A 24,240-nucleotide genomic window follows, 5' to 3' on the forward strand; every position below is an offset into this window, starting at 1 on the left:
CCTCTGTGTACATACTGCTGCAACCAGTTACAACAGAAATCACAGTGGAAATTCAGTCAGACAAAAGTTTAGTAGGAACAGGATTCTGCAAGATCTCTGCTGGAAACCTGCCTTTACCTAACTTCAGTCCCAAGTACCGTGGCAATGTCCCAAAAATGTTGTACCAAAACCTAAAAAATTAACAGAGACTACAGCACAGAAGAACACACAGAGAAACAACATTCAATCATTTGCCAGGTGATTCAGAAACTACATCTTATAAAGGGCCACAAACAATTCTCAGCTCAGAACTTTTTCTAAATCTGTGTTTAAAACTTTACTCTCAGAAAATTCTCGCTGACCATCAGGTAAGTTTCAGTTTCCCCTCAGAGAAGCCTGGTACACAATCTTCCTACATTTCACCTGCTCAGAAGTCTCTGGATTAACATTTGTTGCAGCCTCATCAGTGACAAGAGTCAGCAGAGTATCTTTCAGTAACAGTGGAATCACATGTTCTGCTCTCTCTCTCCACTGATGGTATTTTTGAGCTTCATATTCCTCCATTTTCTTGGTCACTTGGAGATATATTTGTTGCACCTAGAAAGGACAACTCTGTAGAACTCATTTTAAAGATCATGAGAAATGTTTAACTAACCTAATATGGTCTCTCAATATGGTTGCTGGTTTTTATTAGATAAGAGAACAAATATCAGCCTGTAATTAATGCAGACACTGGAGAATTTGGGCTCTTGAATTACATAATTGATTCCATCACTGTCTCCCTGGGAAACACTGGGAAGGTTTCAACCCAGTTTTCACATCTAACATGGCTGTGTGCAAAGACTTGGGACTTCCCCTCACTTTAGAGCACTCTCACATCTTCACAAGTGTATAACAAAAGTGTTTCTTCCTTCATCAAGTACCAAAAGACCCAACATACTTTCTGTCCACGTCCAGAGGAAAGCAACTCCTCTTCTTCCTGGAACAGAGTAATGGTGTGTCTGATCCGCTGGGAAAGGGATCGGGACCAGGAGATCGCTCCAGCCACTGGAGGATGGTTCTTGTACAGAGGTGGATCCTTGAGGTTCTGAACAAAGATTTGCTCAACAATTTCAACCTAGAAGAGAATAAAATACTGCAAGGAATCATTTACCCACTGCTTGTCCATGATCGCTGTCTGATACACAGCACAAGTTCTGAAGCTAATTCCAGCAGAAGGATAAAAATAATTATTTTGTCTTTATTTCTCTATCTTGTGGAACTGCCACTATGGCAGCATGTTCTGTGAGATTGTTTCAAGTTTAATGTTCTTTGAAACATCAAAAAACCAGCTGATACAAAAAGCTTCCCAACATACATTCTAGCCTCCCAAAGTTGATCTATGACATCTTCTGATCAGATCATGAACTTGGGTGTGACAAGAAAGCTGTAGGGTATAAAAAATCCATTTCCCCAGGAAGGTTGAGCTGCTGTTTACAAGGTGCAGGAATAGGCACAAGCCTTGTTGCATTCAGAGCACCTTCCTGCTCCCATACAGTGTCTCACATGTACAGATGTGCACAACATTGCAGCAAATTAACCAGACTATTTCTCCAACTTGGTCCCAAAAAAAGAGAGCAATTATCATGTTTATTTATAAAAGGTTTTTTTAATGTGTCGTGTCATTTATTTATTTATGAAAGTTGGTTTTTTTTTTTAGCGTGGTGTCATTTACTGTGTCTCTTACATAGTAAATGACACCACACAGGTATTTAGACATAAACAGATTTATGATTTTCATTAGGTAAAGAACTTCATGTACTGGATAAGAAATCCCTAAATTGAATACCTCTTTACAATATTGCTCCAATACCACACTGAGCTTTTTCATGAACTGCTTATTAATATTTTCAGGAATCTGGAGGTGTTTGTACTTTGACAGCAGGCCAAAAGCAGTTTCTGCTGATCGAAGGGTTGTAAAAGATTCATCAATAAATCTCATCATCTTTTCTTCAATATCCTAAACAAAGGAAGAAAGCAAAGAAACCCTGTCACTTAGAAATTCATCCTGCAAAACCAAGAAAGGGTGGCAAAATGAAAATACTTTTTAATAAGAGCAGTCAAGCTTATTTTTACTATTTTTTGGCAGTCACTGTATATGGTACCTACCACAACATCTTCTCTAAATTCTTCCACAACGAATGCCCAGTCACGTGCATTTTCCACCCTAAAAGGGTCAAAGCTCAGGTCTTCCATAGGACTAATTACTATATTTACTTCTCTCTGCAGTTCATCAACAGCCTTTGGATTTTCTGTCACAGTTATCAGTTCAGGAATAAATATATTCTGAAGTTCTTCAGCGACCTATTCATTTACAAGAACATACCATAAAGCTTTCTTTCTAATATTTTTTCTGCCACTGAACACATTATTGTTAAATTTTTCCTTTAAAAAATATCAGCCACTCAGAGAATGACCTGTCTGTGTTATGATTTAAACTTCAAATATTTCAATATGAGACACTGAAAAAACCACAGCAACAATCCACAAGCCCAGCACTTCAGTTGCTATAACAGATAATACTCAGTTATTAGTCCTTTCACTCCACTTTACATGCAGTTTATTGATTGTCCATATTGCTAATTACCCTGACTTAAATTAGCCTAAACACAGCATCTCTCCATTCATATGTTATTCTGAAATTAATACACAGATTGACAGATGGCCAAATTTTATATTATAGTACACCTAAATGGTATTTTATCCATCTCATTAAGGCAACCCATGAAAATCATAAATGTGTGAAACAGTTGCTGCAAGTCTCCTATGCTCAGACCATGTACAAGGGGCACCTTTGCCCAACCAGTACCTGGAGAAAAGTTATTCCACCTCCAGAATTTGCACCTCCAGCATTAAGTGCAGTTTGGTTGGAATCAAAGGCATCACTCAGGTCTCAAACACAAAACTAAAATTTGTTAACAATTCTACGCCTACAACACAAAAGAATCTCCTCTACAGTAGAAGACAGTGATTACACGATCTCTTTATTTGTTGTCTATATTCCTACCTGAAAAATATCATACAGATCTTGACAGATTGAAACCATATAATCCGTTTTTTCAAATAAACTTTTCACGTCAAATTTCCAGTATCGCTTACTTCCTGACTCTTCAACTTGGATACAAGTAGTAAAATAACATTTTTTCCATTGTTCAAGAGTGTTTTTTGCTTCTGTTATTTTCTTTTTTGCAGTAGCTGTGTCTTGTCTATTAATCAAATCAACACAGTTAAGATATTATAGATAGAAATACTATAGATTAAAAAATCATATCTCCACTGGAATAATATCCCCTGGTTTAGCAGCTTCCAACTACACAAGATCTAGGCAAAACTTACAACTTATTTTCAATGTGATTTTGAAAGGCGATATTATTTAAGGAGTGATTTTGGTTACATTTATGCCACTTTTTTACCTCTATCTTTCTATTTATTTTATTGGTTCATGTTCTTTCAATCCAAAAGAGGACAAGAACCTGTATCTTCAAAGCTGATTTAGTAATTTATGAAAATTACAAAATAAATTGACTTCTAATACAACTTTAGATGGTTGAAAAATACAGACACCCAGACACCTCTTGGGTGGAAGCAAGCAAATATAATAAAAAATATTTTAATAAATACAGCCCAGTTAAAGAGGAACCCAGCACTTACTTGAAGAGCGTTTGCAGATCCACAACTCTGTGCACTCTTTCGGAAATCTCCCAGGAAATTCGCTCCAAGAAGGGCACCATGCGCGCGTCCTTGTTGTAGTGCCGTGACATGACCCACACCAGCCTCAGGGCGTTCAGCAGGGAGGGGATCACGCTGGAGATAACATCCACCCCCCTGCCAGCTGATAAATTCTGTGGAATGCATATTGTGGGTAAGATGTCATGAAAATATATAAATTCATTTTTAGTAAACTAATGTTTGTTCTGTAGGTGCCTCAGGTTATGAAAGTCTGGAAGATTATTAAATAAATAACCTGGACAAGGAGACATCCTGGTGCCTAAATAATACACATGGTTAAAGATGTGCAAATCTGCACCTTTTGCTCCAAATGATTTTAGGTTCTGATTTTTAAATTTTGGTTCAACTCTTTGTTTGGATGATCTTCAATACAATTTAAACTTTGAAACATCAGCTGTAATTTGTGGTAGAAACTACCTATAAAATGAAGTAGAGAAATCTTTGTTTTCCCCAGTTCAGCTATGCCATCAAAACTCCCAAGGCTGGACCACGAACTCCCAAGATTGGACTACAAGCTCCCAAGACTGGACTACAAATCAAGTGCTCACGGCTTTGAGCTTTCAGACACTAGAACCACTGAAACTCATACAAAATAAGCACCCCTTTTTTAAAATTAAATATAATTTGTTAATCTAGAGTATATTTTTATTGCCGCTAAAGAGTGAAAAAATAAACAAGAGGTGATTAGATCAACAGAGAAACCAAACTCAGGTAAATAATTTAAACTTGACCAAGTTTTCTCAAGGGCAGGTACCTTCAAATGGCGTTCAAGAGTTGACAGAAACTTAGCATTATCTTGAGCTTCCATGTGATGCTTTTTGAGGTCACTTAAGACTATCTGTAAATCTCCAGTAAACTCAGGTTCAGCTTCCTGCAGTATTTCCAAGACTTTTTGCACCTCTGGAAGCTTCATCTGTTCAGTAAGAGCCCTTAGAGCAGCATTATTTTCACGCCAGAGGTTAATCTCTGCAAGTGGACCATTACCCTACAAGTAATGTGGAATCAATTACAAAAAGATGAATTACCATTATGCAAGAGTGAATATTTATAATCAGGATTATATTTGTTCCCTTCTTTTCAATAAACTTTTTGCTGAGATAAACTTGATATGATTCAACCAGGCAAAAAGCCAGAGACAAGAAGATCCTGAAATAAAGTTATACACACTGAAGGGAGCTGCTGATGGGGAGTATATCCCTGAGGTTATGGCTTTTGCACAGGTAACTTTATAAAATCCCTCAGCATGTTTAGTGGTATTAGTTAAACACACATTTGCAAACAGAAAACCTGAAAATAAGAATTTTTGCTTTTGTTTGAGATCACTTTTTTGCAAAAAAAGAAAAAATATAGCTGTCTATTAAAAAAAAAATTACTCAGTGCAGCTTTTAGTGTTTCTTTGCTCTTTAGAAGAGAGTAGATAACAAAAGTCTCTTACTTTTCCACAGCTGTCCTGTGTGGGTAGGATCTGCAGTGAATTACTTCATATTTTATTTATATTCTACTTCCCAGAGCCACACAGTTCCTCACTACTTTTGTTCTCCTTTTCAAGAATTAGTAAATGGTCATCCAACAATCAAACGCGAAGAGGAATTAAAAACTAACACAGTTCTTGTGGGGAAATGGAGCAAAGTCTCCAGGAACAAAAGCATCTTGGTGCTACAGGCAACGTTACCTCTGGAACCTTTTTCAGTTGTTCCTTCAGAACTCCAGATATTAATTTCTGCCAGGTCACTGCACAACGTTTCAGAGACTGAACCACTCCTGGAACTGTGGCAAGAACAGCCACTTCTCTCTCTAGATTTACAGTGGGCATCTCCAGCTTCAGATGTTCTATTGGAAGAAAGCACACACAGAATGAACTGGCTTGTTCTGGCAGCATTGGCAACATGGCACCACTGGATACGTGTACCCCCTCTCCTACACTTACTCCAAACTCTTTCAAAGACTTATCACTGATTTCATCCGTTTCTCCACGCTGCCTGCTATGCTTCAGGGCAGGAAAGGCACAGGTGTATCAGCAAAGAGCAGCTTTAACCAAATCTGTTATTCTACATAAAGCCGCTCTCAGGTGAGCCTCGTTCTACTGCCATGTGCTCCAATCACCGCAGTGCTGGCAGAGGCAAAGCATTCGCCTCACCTGGTATGATCAGCTGAGTTTCACTCCCCATTAGACTTTCCACTGACTCCACTGACTTTCTAGGCTCAGTCTCAGATAATTTAATTTCTTCAGAATCTGTGTTTTCACTGTCTGAATCAAAAGAAGTTTTCTCAGTCTTCTGCTGACCATGGGAGTGAGCTGAAGACTGCTAGGATTGAAACAGGTGCCACAGATTAGATGGTTCATATTAAAAAAAAAAAGCTTATAAGCAATTCACTTAACCATTAGATATTGTTCTTAAATTTAATTTATGTGTGTCTCCTTCCATTTCACATCCTTAGCATGATTCTCTCTGCCTCAGATTCTGCAGGGGAATAGCTCCAGCATGCCTTTATGAAAGTCTGTGAGCACAGAAATAGAGGTGGTCTGGTGTCACACTCTTAAACGATTCTCAAATAGGGGGAAAAATGGGGAAACAAAATATCAAATAAGCATTCACAAATATTTCATTTTGCCATATGAAGGTCAATTATTCAATATTAATATTTATTATGCATAGTCCATATAATACTAAATAGGCAAATCACTCCTAGAACCACTCAAGATTCCATATATAAAAGCTGTCACTCATTCACCTGTGAGATGGCATTCTTTAGCATCAAGAGAGTGTCATCAGTCAGCATCCCAGACTTTATCACTCGAGGAAGAATCTCATTAGCTTCAGTCAGGTCTTTAGGTACAGGAACTGTTTCTAAACATATACAAAAAATTAGTATAAATCTAATTAATTGATACAGAAATTATAAAGTCGTTTTCATAATAAGTTAAAACTCCAATAAAACACTACTAGGTTTGGTGCAAGTCATCTTCAAAACTAATGCTGGTTTTAATAGTGCAAATGCATTTTCAGAAAGGGCAGAAAAATACTTCAGCATCATCACCTGGTTCTAAGTCTTTACAAGTCAGCCTAATAGTTAGAATATAGTTTTCTGTTCAAAAGAACAACAGCTTGATTTGAACCCTTACTCTACAGACAGAGGAGGAAAATCTTGCACAGAAATGCTGTTAAATGACAAAGGACCCCCAGCCCTGGCTCTGAGCGTTTTCCTACCCAGTTAAATAAGTTGGATGTGCACTATCCTGAGTCCCTGTCTCTATCACATCTTCACAATGGGAAGTAAGTGCTGTTTAATGCAAAACTGAAAACGCTGAGGCTGCAGTTCTTCAGGGCACATACCTTTGGTGTCTCTCAGAAAATACACAGTAGAATTTGACACAAATTCTTTGGGAATTTCATTAAAAGCCACATAGAAACGCTCACTCGTGCCACCTGCAAGTGCACAAATGCAAAATGGGAGGAAAGCATGATAAAACACTGCAGAGGGATGATGCAAATCCCACAAATAGAGGGGACAACATTCTAGAAACGGGTGCTATAGAAGGGATTCAGAAGAACACAGCCCAAGGGATGGAAAGGCAGGAAAAGGGGTAAAAGCAAGGGTCAGGACTCAGCAGATGGGACAAAGAGGGGTTTGAGGGAGGGGGAAAGAAGGAGCTGGGGCCAGGCAGTGCCCAGGGAGAGCTCAGCGGGCCGGGGCAGGGGGACCCTCTCCCTCTCCCAACCCCTCCTCACCGGCCGGGCCGGGCCGCTCGGCCCGCAGCAGCAGCAGCGCCGTGCCCGCCCCGCTCGCATCCTCGCCGCCCTCGGCGCCAAGGCCGAAGAAGCGCAGCACAACCCGGGCATCCTCGGCGCGGCTCAGCAGCTCCTCGAAAGGCGCCGGATCGCTCAGACCCAGCAGGGAGAGCGCTCGGTCCCGCAGCCACCGCACCCGCACGTCGTCCAGGCTCATGGCGGCAACCGGCCCGACGCCTCCCGGTGGCCACGGCAACGCTGCGGGGTGGAGCGACGGCTGCTGCCCGCCTTCAGCCCGCTTCGGGTGGCTCCGTACCCGCCTCCAGCGGCCGTGCTCCCGTACAGAGCCCGCCCCGCGCTACCGCCCGTCGCGGGCGCTCCTTCTTCTCAATGCCGGCCGCGCAGCTTCCCCTCGGCACCAGCTGCTCCTTCCCCTCAACACCGGCCGCCCCTCACGGCCGCTCGCTCCCCTCAGTGCCCGCCGTCCCTCACGAGCGCTGGATCGCCGCGTCACCCGCCGCCTCTCACGAGCGCTCGCTCCCGGCGACACCCGCCGCCCCTCACGAGCGCCCGTTCCCCTGGGCACCGTCTGCCCCTCACGGCCGCTCGTTCCCCTGGGCACCGTCTGCCCCTCACGGCCGCTCGTTCCCCTCAGCACCGGCCGCCCCTCACGGCCGCTCCTTCCTCTCAACACCGGCCGCCCCTCACGGCCGCTCGTTCCCCTCAGCACCGGCCGCCCCTCACGGCCGCTCGTTCCCCTCAGCACCGGCCGCCCCTCACGGCCGCTCGTTCCCCTCAGCACCGTCTGCCCCTCACGGCCGCTCGTTCCCCTGGGCACCGTCTGCCCCTCACGGCCGCTCGTTCCCCTCAGCACCGGCCGCCCCTCACGGCCGCTCGTTCCCCTGGGCACCGTCTGCCCCTCACGGCCGCTCGTTCCCCTCAGCACCGGCCGCCCCTCACGAGCGCCGGTTCTCGCCGGCACCGGCCGCCCCCCAGGGCCGCTCGTTCCCCTCAGCGCCCGCTGCTACCCCCGGCACCGCCGCCCCTCACGGGAAAAGCGGCGCCTGAGGCAGGGAAAAGGGTACGGACAAACACAGGGCCCGCTCGGCACAGCGCAAACGAGGCTTTATTGGGAATTCGTATGAAACAAGTGCAAAATTTAATTTGTGCTGTTCGTATGGCACAGATGTTAAAATATGGCAATATCCCCATTTTCACACTGATACAAAAATAATATAAAACGACCCCTGTCCACCTATGCAGTATAATTCGGTTCTACACCATCAGAGAATGCTGTTTGTGTGTCCTTAGAGCCAAAACAGAAACAGGGATCGAGGCCAATTCTTTATTCCATGTGCAAAAGTTTTTCCTCACTACAGTGGAAAAAAAGAGGAGTAATACTTGTAAATCCTGCCTTCTTCCTTAACATTAAATATAAATATAAATATCAGTGTGGCTTCTGAAAGCTTAAAGTAGTAACTCTAAGCAGAACCCAGAATGAAGAGATAACATTTCCAGTGCAATTTTAAATATGGCCAAAAAAGAGCACATTGCATTGGTGTGTATAAATCTACACTTCATAATCATCCTGGAATACAGATTGAAAACAGAACATTGCTTCTATTGCATTGTTGAATGGTTCCCAAAGTGCACAAGATGCAGCTGGGTTAAGTATGTGATTAGTAATGAATAATATAATGAAAAGTCTTTCGGATAACTTAAAAGTGATAAAGAGATTCAAAAAAATGCCTACATGGGTTTCAGGACAAGCAGTAACTTTTTTTTTAAGAATAAAATTAATTTACAACATTAGTTTATCAAGAAAAATGTACATTTTATATCTATATATTTTACAAGATGCTCCAGATCTGCTATGTCTTTCTATGGGAGGTATGTTTTACAGAATTGTTTGGCTGCATTATAAGGCAATCAGTGAAAACCACTTTGTTCCACAAGAAACCATTCATAGGCAAGATCCAATCACAGTTACTTGCAGACAATTCCAAACATTTCTGCTGACAGCAGCCAAATTATAACGCACCATCTTTATTAAAATGTAAAGAAATGTGCTTAAAAGAGAAAGGCGTAAACTTGTATCCTCCACCGGAGTAGAATTTGTTCTGAAATTCCACCCTGAAACGAGACAAAAAACCAGAATCTGTTCATGAATCCAAAATTAGTTCTCAAGGGACAGAACTGTGCAACCCAAGAAGCTGAACAAAACCCACTCCAATCCTCTCACTTGTTTTCTGTGCAGCTATTTACCCTTCCCATCACAGTCCCAGGCTAACTTTATTATTTTTATTATTTAACTCCTGTTTCTCAGGAGAACCACAGGCAGTAAACCAGGCTGTAAAGGCTCATGTCTTACTTCTGGCTTATTCATTTGTTTCTGAGTGAGTTGTAGCCAATTGTTTTGCAAGCGTGCAATATCATGAGGACAATCTGTCACGTGCGTAGCTCCACCTCCTGTCTTTGGTCACTGTACGCCTTTGTTTAAGTTGTAAATTTCATCAGATTTCAAACTAAACATGCTCCGAATCCACTCCAAAGTGCAGAGCTTGTGATACCAAGACTAAGAAAGGATTAAAATACTTAAAGAGTTGGCAGCCCCACTCACTAATATAAATGTTCTGTTGAACCAAATAAACAGGCTGAAACCATACAGTGAGATGACCAGACTGATATTAAAAATACTTATCCAAGTTACCAATATTCTACATTATGAAAAGCTGCAATACTACCAATCCAGTGTACTTGTATTTTGGGAATGTGGTTGAAGTTAAAATGCACCATAAGCCAATACAATATTTGAATCCACTGAAAATATTCCAGAGGAACAATCAAATCCAACTAAAAAGCCATTTATTTAATATAACTAAATAAATGTATTTCAGTAGCAATGAGGCTGTTGAATTTTACGCTTTCCCTTTTTAATCAGGCACCTAAAATTTTGCCATAAAAATTCTCCTTACACAAGCCAGCATATGCTGAAGTGGTATATAGAAAAAGAGAAGGTACCAGTGAAGTCGTATAGCATGGAGAAAAGCAGAAAGCCCCTCCATGATCAGCAGAATAAAAACTGTCAGCACAGCAAAGAATGCCATCACAGGGATTAGCAGCAGGACGCCGTACTTGGTATCCACACGCAGACCCACTCTCATCACCATCTGCCACAGAACTTCTGATAACTCTAAAAAAACCAGAAAGTTGCCATCATTAAGGTTGGTAGTGAGTGCCTTCACCCACTGACCTGCTCATTTAACCAACAGAAGAGAACCTGCTGAACATGGGAGTATGAGCAGGCCCCCTCCCCAGAGAGCTGCCCCCATCCTCTCCAATGATTAAAGATACACCTCGGTGTCAAAATCAGACCTAACAGAGCAATATTTTATGTAAAGTCACAGTTTTAGTTTGGAGGTTTCCATAGATCATGATTAGTTGAAATAGGGATTTTTTTTTTTAATTATGAAAAAGTGCATTTCATACTAGTATCAATGGAACAGGCCAGCCTCCCTCTAACAGCATTAAAAATACAGATGTAGGAAAAAAATCCAAAAAATATCAAAAACCCACCCCCACTTACGTGCATGAGCAAGACTTAATGCCCAGAGTCTCAGGTATGAGGCTGTGTTAGAGATGCACCCCAGACAGTATTCAATGGTATGAATTGCTTGATTCATAAAAACATCTGAAAAGTTCAGCTAAAAGATAAAAATACATTTGTATCAATTTTAACAACATAGAGAACAAAACAGGAGAGAACAAAAACATTCACCTGCAAATCCTTATTACATGGAGGAAGAATTCCATTGAAGGATAAGAAATTGATTTTATATCAAGTAAAGAAAGTGTGCCATGTAGAAGATCCTTATTTCAGAGATAATATTAAAAAAACCATCAGATGCTATAGTTTTCCAGTATTATCTTGTTGACAGATAAAAACAAATGCAATTTATGTTTTCCAGAAGGAATATGATCTAATTCTTGAAAACTGTAAGTACTATAACCAGTTCTAATTCCCATTCTATTAAAATTCTAAGTTTACAATATCAATTTTTTTCATCTTTAAAAGCAGGGGTAATTATCAGTAATGCTACTGATAGAAAGATAACCACACTAATACTGTAAGATCTAAATATACATACTTGTAACTAATAAAGAGTTTCAAAACTGATATTACTGAAAATTTCAACACTTACTTTGTCTGAATGTTGTATTTCAACACTTTGTATAACACATTTTGAGTAAATAATTCTTGTATTTTCTATACACAAGAGTCTACTACCTCAGTGAGACAAGAACTACACATATTCTGCACATTAGGAAGCTGAAGCAATTCTTTGTATTTTAATTCACAAGGAATCAGTAGAATCTGCCCAGACCTTTAAAGATTTGCCCAAACTAAACAGCAGCAGTGGGTGGGGACTGGGAATGCTGCCCCAATCCCCATTAGCAATAATCCTCAAACCAAGATGTAATTTGCAGACATAGAAAGACTTTTGTCCAGTTTAAAAGCCAAGATTAATTAACAGAAAGCTGGGCAGTCACCACCTGGCCTCAAGTTTAAGAATCCATAAAACCAGACAAAATCCAGGATTTTTAATCCACTCTTCAATAGAGGAAAACCTGTACTCCTAGATGCAGAGTCTTAACTGCAAATAAAACATTCTTTCTGTTCTCTACTACAGACAGGTTGTAGTTTACTGTAATAGTCTGAAAATACCAGAAAATAATGATAAAATAGCAACAAATAACTATAAGTAAACTGCATTTGGGCACCAAGGTCTTTGTAAAGGCTCAGCTGAGTTTCCTCAAAACTGCTCAGCTCATAGTGTACAGGTTATCTATTGACTGCCCACTTCTAATTTGCTTTTAGGAACACAGAAAGCAGAGATGAAACGAATCATTACCTCCTCTGCATCCCCCTCTCTGTGCCCGCTGTCTGCGTGAGTGACACCTTCTTCGAGATCATGACATGACAGGAGACAAAGCTCTTCTTCACTTTCTTTTCGGATAAGCTTGTAGCCACTCTGCAAAATGACAATGGATTGTCTCTTCAAGCAGGCTGCCACTGTCATTTTTTCAATTTACTTAAAGTAGTTGCAGGCAAAGGCAAACAGATTTAGAGGAATGAAGTACTATTATGTGTTTCAGTCCAAAACTTTCCAAACTGAGCAGAAACTGGTAAGACATGGAGTAATGGGTTCAAACTGAATATAGATATACAGAAGAAATTCCTTCCTATGAGGGTGGTGAGGCCCTGGCCCAGTTTTCTCAGAGAAGCTGTGGTTGCCCCATCCCTGAAGGCCAGGCTGGAGGGGCTTGGAGCAGCCTCAGACAGTGGGAGGTGTCCCAGCCCACCACAGAGGGTGCAATGAGATGAGCTTTAAGCTCCCTTCCAACCCATTCTATGAAATACCCATAAGGACACACCCTGCAACAAACCAGCAGCTGAGTTCTGCAGCACTGAGGAAATGTGTGAGTGTCTTTCAGTACTTACCCTGTACATTCTTATGCCTCGGCCTCCACTGTGCAACCAGTATAAATAAAGTGGTTTACCAAGCAGCATTACAGGAACACAAAGGAAAGCAACACTAAGTAAAAACTTCTGCAGAGGAATCTGTTGGTGGGAGGGAGGAAAAATAGATTAGATCACAAAATCCAAAGTAAGAAAAGCCATCCCCTTTAAAGTATTATCTGCATAGGGAACACAGAATTTCCAAAAGCTTGGAAGAGCATTACTCACCTGGCCACTGAAGAAGCTCTTTGCTTCACCACTAGGAAACAGGAACATGTTAATAAATTGTATCAGAATACTGGGGGCAGCTGTGGAGTTCTCTGCAGAGTATGCCAACCATTTAAAGAAGATCATGAACACCAGGTAGCCAAATATGCACAACATGAATAAAAGTTCAGGAATAAAAACCAAATAAATATTATAGGTCTTCTTGAAATGCCTGTAAGGTAGAAAAGGGGAAAAAATAAAAGTAAGCTTTACCAACACAGCCCAAATATGATTTCAATAAGACAAAGCACTTTTAAACAGCAAGACTGAGATTACAATCCAGAGCTGATTTCTTTTTATTCAGTGAAATTTTATCATGTATTTCAGTGGAAATAAAAACTGTAAGAGGCACATATTTTTATTTACCAATAAGTGAAATAAAGTCTTGTATTAATTTGTTTTGGGATTTTTTAGTATAATATTGAACCATCATCTTACATATGTGAAGGAAGACCTCTCCATTATTGTCTTTTTATAAGAACAGTTCTCTCAATTACTCTTATTCTGTTCTCAAACAATAATTCCAGTTTCTCTTACAAGATAAACTGTAATCATCCCAGACCTGACCAAAAATACAATGTTGCTACAATTTTAACTTCTTGTACTTACAAGTGGTTAAACAGCCCCAATATAACTCCAAAGGTCATGTGAGTCACTCCGAAGATCACAGACATTTTCATTTTGAATGAGTTTAGAAAAGTGAGACGGTTGCTTGCCAAATTCCATATCTAAAGAAGAAAACACCAAACCAGCACTGATGAACACCACAACAGGAGGAATAAACCAGTATCCATTTTCTACTGGGGACCAGACTTCTACCTCAAATGGAGGTCACAACTGAAATTTGAGTTTTGTAAAAATAGCTCAGTCTTTGACTTGTCAGAAGAAAACGTGTTGTTGAACAGAGAATACCATCAGAAATGTATTCTTTTCTTAGTCAGATTTATCTTACTTATACCAAAATCTAATGGCCAAAGACTGATCATCACACGTGGGTAATTAAAAAGAATGAAACTCACTGGATCAATTCCAAAGGGATAAGCTCCATTGTAGACACCAGAAACGTTTGGATCCAGTGCTAAATATCGATTATCTTCCAGATCCTTATCACTGCAGTGAAAGAAAAACACTCAGATTTGACACTTTAAACATAATGACAATATACTTTCAGTTCTGCAGGACACTGCTCCTGCTTTCCTTTACCTAACTCACCCACTGCCACACTTTAAAAGAGTGAAAGGGTTTCTAAGCACAAAACTCCTAATACAAACAATAGCCAAAAAAAAAAAAATCCACCTAGAACCTCTCATTCTGGGCTTAATTCACATTCACTATCTTTCAGAACAAAGTTTATGGATTTTATTCCACATTCCCCTAGAACTCAAAGTTTCATTATAAAAGTTCAGTTTGCTTTTGCATGAAATTCACTGTCAAACACCCAAAGAATAATAGCTACCTTTTTTTCTGTTTTGCATTTGGGGAAGTTTCTTCTTTATTTTTGTACAGTTTTTCATTATCACAGCACACAAAACCCATTCAAATTTTAGCCAATGGTCTTGACTCTTTGAAGCCACATCCTGTTTTGGAAGGCACCAGGAGATTTAAATACCAAAGGGTCATGACACCTCAAATCAGTGAGGTTATCCCACTCTGAGAAAAAGCAGATTTGGCAATTCACATAGACTATTTTTTTCTTTTTTTTTTTTCAAGAAAAGCTGTGCACAGACTAGTGATTGCCAGGTAATTAATTTACTTCATTAATAGATAATTTCTTTCAGTACAGGCAAATGTCACTCAGCTATTCATTCCAGAAGCATGACCTAGGGCAAATAAGTCCAAAACTAGACCTGTGTTTTCTATTCCTCTGAAAATCTTTATATAGACAAACAAACACATCTAGAAAATAAAAACTAAAACATCAATGGAAAGATAAACTATAACAGGATAGTGAAAACATGTGAACAAAAGGGTTAAACTGCTGCAGGAAATACATCTCTGCTCACTTCACATCTCAAACATGCTGCTCACCTCCAAACTTTTTCATACATTGCTGAAACATTCCATCCAGATCCAAATATATTTATTGACTTTGAAAAGCAGTCATTATAGATCAATCCAGTGTATATAGAAAAGAGCCCCATTAACAAGATCACATATCGGCCTTCAAATAACATTTTCATTATCTGTCAGTATTGGGGAAAAAAGAAAAAAATAGAGAATATAATCTGTTATGTGAGCACAGGTAAGCTAGACATGTCTAAGAGAAACACATTTTTGGACACAAAGACTTCTGAAAACTAGAATTTATTTGTGAACAGCCATTAAAGGAATATGAGCTCCCATGACACACTGAAACTTTTACCACCAGCAACCTTAGATTAAGGAAGGGTCTTTTTAAGCCATTTCCTTCCTGAGACTACTTTACAAGAAATTACACATTAGCTGGCATTCTTAATTGAACATAATCTAATGAGAGATGCAGGTGATCCTACATTCCAACCCATATGGTTAAAAAATTTAAGGGAAGTTTAATAAATTTCAAACTGCAACTCTTTTTATAAACAATAAAAGGTGTAATTTGAAAAATCATTTTTTCCTCACATTGCCACTGTAATGACATTCTGTAAAACACATCACTGAGTAGTCCTGGTAGAAGTAAAGACAAGATTAAAAGCATCAATTTTTTCTAAGTCTTTCATTACAACTTGATTATTTCTGCTCTTCCAAGTGAATAGTTTAAAATATTACATTAATCTCATGGAATATGGGATCTTTTAACACAGAAAATCCTAAAAGAATGGAAAAAAGCCTATTTAAGTACCCATGCCAAAAAGCAGTACTTTTCAGAAACAGTGACTATTCAAATGATCTGGCTGGATGGGAAGTAAATAATTTGTAATTCCTTTTACCTCATCTTGTGCTCTTTTTAACCGAGGGTGGTTTTCATACAGTATTGTCAGGAGTGCAAATATGAACATGAGCAGCCCGTGCCCGAAGTCTCCAAACATAACCGCGAACAGGAAGGGGAAAGTGATGATGGTGTAGAGAGCTGCAAGGGCAACAGGGCAGATTTCAGCACACAGGTGATGTCCTGTCTGCACATCCCCAGCTAATCCCATACCTCAGTCTCTCCAAGTTTTTAAGTCTGAAAGCCATTTCATCCCCAGCTCCCAGACCTTTCCCCCACACTGTAAATTTAACTCAGTTTAAAGCTTGTTTATTGTGTAGCAATGACAACTTCACAGCTGAGCAGTAGCTGACAATTCTGAGGATAGTAACATAAGCCCAGGAAATAAAACCCAACCAAACATTGGGTATTCCTCTGTGACTATTTCAGGTCTGTATTATAAGGTATTTTCTCCTGTGCAGAATGACCCAGTCAACATAGCTACAAGTATATATTAAAGTGGGCTATACAAGAAGCTGAATTTTTCAAGTGATGAGCTCAACACTTCAGTAACATCAATTACCATTACCAGTTTCCTTTGTTTTTTCCCCTAAATATCTTCCTTACCCAAAGTAAAACATATAGAAGAAAAATTATACAGCTATTGCTACTATCTTTCATGATAAAATAACTCAGCAAAACCAAATCCCATCTTGCTGCTTGAAGCACTGTCTGTGCTTTTAATGAGCTACTGAAATTTTAAAACAGCTACTAAGAAGCAGTATGACTGTCACCATTTGGCCTTCAGCAGGGTATGAAGGCAAGCAGCAGTGACAGCACAGCTGAGAGCTCAGTTTTCAGAAGGACCAACCTGGATTAACTTCCCCGTAACTTCCAACTCCATAAGCATCAACGATATTCTGGAACCCTGAGGTGAATTTATTGGTACGTATCAAAGTCGGAGGAGGTTGTGTTGTTGGGATGGTATTCATGAATGAGGAAATTGTAGCTCCACTCTTCCTCTAATTACAGACAGAAGATATATTTGTGTAAGATCAATGTTAATGTAATCAAAGTGAAAACGTCTGCTCTATCAGCAGTTTCACTGATCCAAAAATACCATTAAATTATGCCCCAAGTTTAACATTTATCCCTTTGTACTCCCTCTAAAAACAGATTATGCACTGTGTTCTAATTCTTACTTCATATCAAGTATCAGATGAGACCTATCAGTCACAATATTGTAAAAAAAAGATTTGTTATTACAATTTTCTCTCATAAAACAAAAACCAATGCAAGGGAACTGGCACCTTCTACATGACTGCAAATAACACTGTGGGCCCAGCTGGCCTCAGGGCCAATAGAGAAGTTAATCAAGAAAAAAAAAAAAAAGCACTACACACAACACTAAATAAAGGCTCTGCTTATAAAAAAATTGTTTTATACAGAGACCCAGATCTGTCTGTGCCTACTTTTAGTCTACTGTTAATAATTATTTTCTTTCCTTACATGCATAGTTAGTTCAAGATAAAAGCTTCAACATCAGTGAGCATTCAGGTGACTTACTGAGCCTTCCTCCAATGCATGGCGCAAGTTCTGCAGATCAGCCACTGGACACCAAACCTCAGCAATTAAACATTTATTTGTGACATCAAAACTGCACAGGTTGAGGACGTGGTAAATGGCTTTCATCTTCTTCACTTGGATAACCCAAGTATAGATGGATTCTGATGCTTTATACAAGACCTGGCGCAAGTATTCCTCAGTTTTATTCAGCACCTTTGTTTGAGAAAAAAACCCAAAGATCTCACTGAGAATGTGACAGTGGTTGTGCTGATCACAGAACAGCACCTTGTACATGTCCAGTGCTGGGCCATGCTTTTAGGAGAGCAAACAAACCTCTGCAGAAAACAGAAGGCAATGCCAAGTGCTGTGAGGTTTAACAGATATGTGCAACACAAGACCAGGGACACAACTTACTGTCCCATCAGCTCCAAAGCTGCATGTATGTTAGAAATTATATTTAACTCTGTGATTCATTAAACGATTTCCTACAGTGCAAGAGGAAATCTGTCTTTACTCACAGTTTCAAGATCCTGGATACGAACGTTGAGTCCTTCGACCACGGCCTGGCGCTCCTCGGTGGTGTCGGGGTAGGGGTACACGTGACAGCGATAGCTGCAGGAACACAGGGCTGTGCTCATGACCAAACCCCACCAAAACACATCACCCAACCCCTGCCACAGCCAGATCTGCAACACACCACTTCACAACCATGGAACAGATTCAACTCAGAGGCAGCATTTTGCCTGTACTTGGTAAAAACTGCAAGTGAAATGACTCATGTATTTATTTGTACACTGCGTAATTCTAGAGCTGGGTGCAATAAGGGGAGGAACAAATTTAACACAAAAAGCTTGTATAAAAATCAACACTTTTTAACAAGGGGTGCAGGGGAAAAACCAACTAGAAAATACCCCAGTTATAAAGGAATGCACATATATTAGATTTACTTCTTACCAGTCACAAATCTTCTTAACTTTTTGACCAATTTGTTCACCCCAATAGGACACTAAAAAAACAGCCCACTTAGTGGTTTCACCCTAAAAAACCATAAAAAGTAAAGCTGATGAATTATGTTTTAACTAGCAATTCCTCTGTGACATAATAATAGAGCTAAATAACAAAGCTGAACAACTAGAAAAAGCTGTGTTAATAGAATTAATCTTCCATCAGTTACTGAAGATCAAATAATAAAATTCAACGGTGACAGTATCTCTTTCTTTGTTTTTAATATTAGAGAAAACCAGAAAAAGTTTCCAGGGAAAATCAATGAGACATTATATTTTACTATCTCAGAATTCTTAGTAAGAAAAGAGTCTTTTAAAAAGGTAACAAATTAGAATTCAAGCAATAAAAAAAAGGCGACAGATTAGGCTGCCGTAATTGATTTACAAAAATGAACTTGGTAAGTTCACAGAAAAAACTTCCCAGAAAACTAGTCATACTTGATTCTTTTTTAACTACTGAATGAACAGGTGGAATGGCTATGAAAAGGCAATGCACTGTACAGACCTAGTTAATAAATATCCAAGCAGCCATTTCTGCCACGTATTTTGACCAAGGTGGCCAATCATAAAGTCACCACTATTCCACAATGAAGTCCTGCACTCCTCAAGCTGAACCACGACAAATTAATTCCCACTTCTACAACCTTAACAAATTCCAATACTTCTAAATAGTTTTTCCTCCAAGGACACTAGGAAATCATTTTCATTTACTGCAGACAGATCTGAGCAGCAATTCTTCCCAATAAAATAAATTGATCACTACAATGTTTACTCACTGTATCTGGGTCTTCCAGAGCCTTATCCAACTCTGCATAGGTAAGAAAGGGATAGCCTTTACAAACTCTCCACAGCATTTTTTCAAATGCTTCAATCTTTGCTATGTGAACTAACCCAGATATGAATCTAGGAAAAGGAAAAATTTGAAATATAAGATAGAATGTACAAGGAAAAAAAAATTGGAAATTCAGAGTACATGACCACAATAATTTAGTATCTGCCATGGCTAGGGAAGGAAGCATCACCCTGAAGAGGAAGTGACTGGTATAGAAAATACCAGCTGGTATATAAAATTTTTATTTGTGAAATAAACAGACTACAGACTTGAGCACACAACCAGAATTACTTTTAACTGGTTATTTCTGTGATAGTGAGATTATTTATTTTTTTCTTGGAAGATATCCTCTCATAACAACACCACAGACAGCAGTATCCATTCATCATTTCAAAGGCAACACAATTAATGTTACATTTACACTGCCAGGTGATTAAAACACTGTGTGCTTATCATAGAAAAAGAGTTTAAACAATAGAAGGAAGTATTGATTTAGAGATTTTCCTTTACACACGTCCTTGGTTTGATGGAAGCTTTGTGGCAGCTTTTTTGGATGCTGTCCTGTTTATCTCTTCAAATAATCTGAGTTTGTTTAAAGGTACATTGGGACCAGGCTCCTGTCCTGTCTAAAACTGTTTGGCACACCTGAAATCACTCCAGGCCATGTTTTAAGAGAACAACTCATTCTCTACAGCCCCTGATCAAGCACTTCTGAACCAGCACATGCCATACCCACCCCAGCGAGGCGCTCAGTCTGTGCGTGCGGTTGAAATCCACCAATGGCTCATTCTCCACAGAGGGAAATTCTTCAAAATTCCCATGTAAATGGGATTCATACTAGCAAATAAAAAGATAGAACATTCATTGCTTCCAGGGGAAAAAAAAAAACCTCTCATTCCATTATTATTCTAAGAAAGAAAAGGTAATTAGGTAAATGGTTTAATTAAAAATATAAAATTCATTTCCATGTTCAATTCAGGCAACAGAGATCTCCTTGATCTCAAGTGCACTGCTCTTAACAATTATAGTCAGTGCTGCAAAATTACAGTGTTAATTTCTTACCACAATTTATGCATCAAAATTATATAATTACACCTTCATTTTCAAGCAATTCAATAGGGAAAATCACAACAATGCCACACAACAACAATCCCTGTCAAACACCCCAAGAAATACCTCAGGTGTTGTCCTGACAAAATTCTGTGTGATCTGTAACATGTACTTGTATTCTGTCAGTTCAAGCAGGTTTTTCCTCAGTTTTTCTTTGTTTTTAGTTACTTCCCTCAATTCTGTCTCCAGCTTCTGCAGCTGTTCCTAAGATACAAAGTAAAGACAAGACACAGAATGAGTTACAGGATTTTGGAAAACAGAGTAGGATTCATTTTCAACACATAATAATTCAACACAGTGATAGGAGTTTCCCATTTCTTAATTAACTAAAGCTTCAGAGGTTTTATCCCTCAGTCTGCCACAGATTGCTCTGTATTGAGTGCACTTGATCCTCCACTGACACCTGCTCAGAGTGCTGCTCTGCCCCTCATTTCTGTCCAAATAACGCAGACTTGGAATTAGAACTGCAGGCAGCACGGGGTGGAAGATACGCATTTATTCTTTTAAAATAATTACAACAAAACAGACCTTATTCAAAATTAGATTCAAAATTAGTGTTTTACAAGTTTCTACATCAAACACAAGTCATTAAGCTTGAAATTAAGTTCCAAGACTTTGGCATCTGTTTAGTGGAGTTACCTGGATTTCTAAAATGTGTTTCAGCAAGGGGGCAGGAGGAGCAACATCTCCTTCAGGAAGTGGAATATCTGCTTTTTTAATTTCTTGTACTAAATACCCTGGAGTGAGAAGAAAAAGAGCATCAGAAAGGAAACTGCATTGCCTACACTTCCAAGAGTGCTGCAGAGTTGACCTTCAGCTGCTCTTGATGGTGCTAATCACACTGCAGCATCAAAGCCCTGGCTGTTTTATTCATTCATTTTAGCAACAATTCACACAGAAGTCTTCAAAAATGAAGAACTTGAAGAGTGGTGGGGATAAAACACACAAACCATTCCTGTCTTGGCAGTCTGCAGAAGCAAGCAAACTTCAGAGGCTTCTCTTTCCCAACAAGTATTTTCTAAGCAGCTTTTACCATTTCACAGAACCTCTTTGTTGCTGCATGCTGCCACTTTCTGCTAATGGTGCAACTGTGTCACTTTCTGCCAGAAACAGCCGTGCTGCTCACTGACCCATGTTTGGAGTGAAATGTGTTCAAACAAAGCAGCTTAAGCAACCTTGACAACAAATGCAACTCACACTGGGCAGGGGGACTGCCAAAAGAGCTGCTGGCATGACCAGCACGTGCCTCTGATGAGAGATTCCAATCAGAGAAATCCTTCAATTGGAACTTTTCCTCAGGATACGCTGAAGACATCTGCAGCTTGGCTGTAATGCTCTGCCTACCCTTCTCTATTCATTAACTACCATGAGAACACAATTATTATTAACTTGAGATATTTTTAAGGGTGCCTGGAAAATCAACAGCATTGAGTTACACAAAATGAAGGAATAGGGAATATCTTACAGTCAAGGAAATATCCACAGTAAAGCTTCACTTTCCCTAGCAGAGTTTTAAGTAGTAAACACTGAAACAGCCTCATCTATTTATCAGCCACACATTAGCAACCGTTCTTCATCTCTGAGCATAAAAACCCCCAATCTATTTTTAGTGTAAGTAAATTTCACAGCTTACAAAACATGGGAGGGTTAAAAAAACCTGTAGCTGAAACCTTCACAGTAGTGCCACTCTGGTAATGCCACAGATGAGAAACAGCAGACATGAAAATAGAGCTCACCAAGTATTCTTTCCATTTCTTCACATTTCTTCACTTCATTCACATATTTTCTCTGAAACACACTCACATTTGGGTTAAGCTGAAGGAGAAGGACAAAATGCTTATTAGGGGTTTGAAATAGTAACCTCCCCTAGAAAACCACAGCTGTTCCTGCAACTTCCTGGAGACAATTTTCACGAGTTCTGTGCTTGTCAACTGAGAAGGCACAAAAACCTAAAAAGATTACAAAGTCTTCAGATAGCAAAGCTGTTTTTATTAAAGCAGAATTATCCATGCCATTGGCTACTTTTAATCAAACAACAAAATAACAAGGTCTACTGGAGAAACCATTTCTAATCTTATTTTGACAGTTTTAAAATATTGCTTAATGACTTCAAATTAACAAACCATTTGACAAATTTTCTGTGATGTATTTCCACAGTCTATTTGAAATATTAAATTTTATGTACATCCCCATAATATGAACATGCAATATCTCTGACTACTTATCCAGCTTATTAAATCAGAACCACTAATGCATTACTTGTATAATAAATGGTGTACCAGGTAACTAGAATGACATCAAAGTGTTAAACATACACTCATGTAATCATTCTTAGAAATCTGCCTTCTCCTCCCTGCCATATTTACTAACTAGCTGTTTATTTAAGTCTTCCCAGCTTTCCCTGCAACGATTTTACAAGCCACATTTCTAATGTATATCTGAAAAACATTCCAAAGTCTCACTCAGCAAGCAAAGATCATATAATTATGATAATACAACACAGAGACGTGGCCAATTATTGCCCAACCCAACTTTCTGTTAGGTGGGAGATTCCTCCACGATGAAGGGCCCCTCCAGGAACAGGAACCTGTTATCAATAAAGGTACAGAGCAGCTGTCTCTGGGTCTGTCACTGGGGTGGATGGAGCCATCAGCTGCGCACACACGCTAAGGCTGTGGGCACTGAGGCTGCAGGTGGGCCAGGGGCTCTCCCATGGGATCTCGCTGCAAATGACCCCAATTTAAGGTGCTGCTGTGAGAAAGGAGCGATACATCCACCCCAAAGCACTGCTCCCGAGCGTGCCGGGGAGGCCGGGGCTCCACACTGACTTCCCATCGCTCATCCCCGCACCCGGGCGCGTCCCGGTGTCAGCCCTCAGGGTGCGCCTGCCTTGGCAGGGGGCTGGACTGGATGATCTCCACAGATCCCTTCCAACCATGACAATTCTGTGATCCTGCTTCCAGGCGAATGCCACACAGGGACGGGCCATACACCTGCCTGTCGGAGTCACGGAAAGACGGCAATAAAAGCAGTTTCCACCGCCCCACCGGGGCCAAGCCCGCACCCTCCCGACGGCAGCCCCGGGCCCGGCTCGGCCCTCAGGCCGGCCCCCCTCAGGGTCCGCGCTGCCCCACAGGGCCCCGGCGGTACTCACGTCTCGGAACTCGGCCAGGCCGCGCTCGCCCACCTCGCTGAGGCACTCGTAGGCCGAGCCGCTCTGCAGGAAGAGCTGCGCCAGGCACACGGGCTCGCCGCGGAACAGCGCGCCCATGGCGACGGCCGGCCCGGGGCTCCCGGCGCGGGGCTCAGCGCGGCGGGCGGGCGGAGCGCGGCCCGGGGGCGGCCATGGCGGGGCGGAGCGGGCCCGGCTGCCGCTTCCGGGGCGGGGAACGGCCGCAGAACGCGGCCCCAACCGGCGGTGGCACGGGGAGGGGCTGGGGCACCGCCGGCGGAGCTACCGGGAACGGCAAGGGGCGCGCTGGCCGCCGCTGAGACGCTGCTGTGTGAGAGGAGAAATGCAGGACTGAGAGAACGTCATGGAATCACAGAAAATGCTGAGCAGGAAGGGACGAGAA

General features: G+C 40.7%; 2 protein-coding genes across 2 annotated transcripts in view; both read right to left on the bottom strand.

Moving 5' to 3' along the window:
- The window catches only part of DNAH10 (dynein axonemal heavy chain 10), a 49,973-nt gene extending 42,278 nt beyond the window's left edge, over nt 1-7,695 (bottom strand). The window contains 12 exon segments of the mRNA XM_054516725.1: nt 403-576; nt 920-1,096; nt 1,808-1,978; nt 2,128-2,322; nt 3,026-3,224; nt 3,670-3,860; nt 4,502-4,732; nt 5,420-5,577; nt 5,885-6,053; nt 6,481-6,596; nt 7,083-7,175; nt 7,479-7,695. Coding sequence (XP_054372700.1) covers nt 403-576; nt 920-1,096; nt 1,808-1,978; nt 2,128-2,322; nt 3,026-3,224; nt 3,670-3,860; nt 4,502-4,732; nt 5,420-5,577; nt 5,885-6,053; nt 6,481-6,596; nt 7,083-7,175; nt 7,479-7,695 — 2,091 coding nt within the window.
- An 887-nt stretch (nt 7,696-8,582) lies between these two features.
- Nucleotides 8,583-23,985, bottom strand: ATP6V0A2 (ATPase H+ transporting V0 subunit a2). The gene is made up of 20 exons (XM_036393164.2): nt 23,820-23,985; nt 22,402-22,480; nt 21,305-21,402; nt 20,732-20,869; nt 20,292-20,392; nt 19,500-19,626; nt 18,674-18,756; nt 18,238-18,331; nt 17,720-17,932; nt 17,025-17,175; nt 16,176-16,315; nt 15,295-15,449; nt 14,286-14,376; nt 13,876-13,994; nt 13,228-13,438; nt 12,982-13,101; nt 12,392-12,511; nt 11,065-11,182; nt 10,500-10,671; nt 8,583-9,611 (listed from the first exon to the last, which is right to left on the bottom strand). Exons 1-20 carry the CDS (start codon nt 23,934-23,936, stop codon nt 9,509-9,511), a joined length of 2,550 nt encoding a protein of 849 aa, XP_036249057.1. The 5' UTR covers nt 23,937-23,985; the 3' UTR covers nt 8,583-9,508.
- Nucleotides 23,986-24,240: the final 255 nt, after the last annotated feature.

The sequence above is a fragment of the Molothrus ater genome, chromosome 18, assembly GCF_012460135.2.
Source record: "Molothrus ater isolate BHLD 08-10-18 breed brown headed cowbird chromosome 18, BPBGC_Mater_1.1, whole genome shotgun sequence".
NCBI classification, from domain to species: domain Eukaryota; kingdom Metazoa; phylum Chordata; class Aves; order Passeriformes; family Icteridae; genus Molothrus; species Molothrus ater.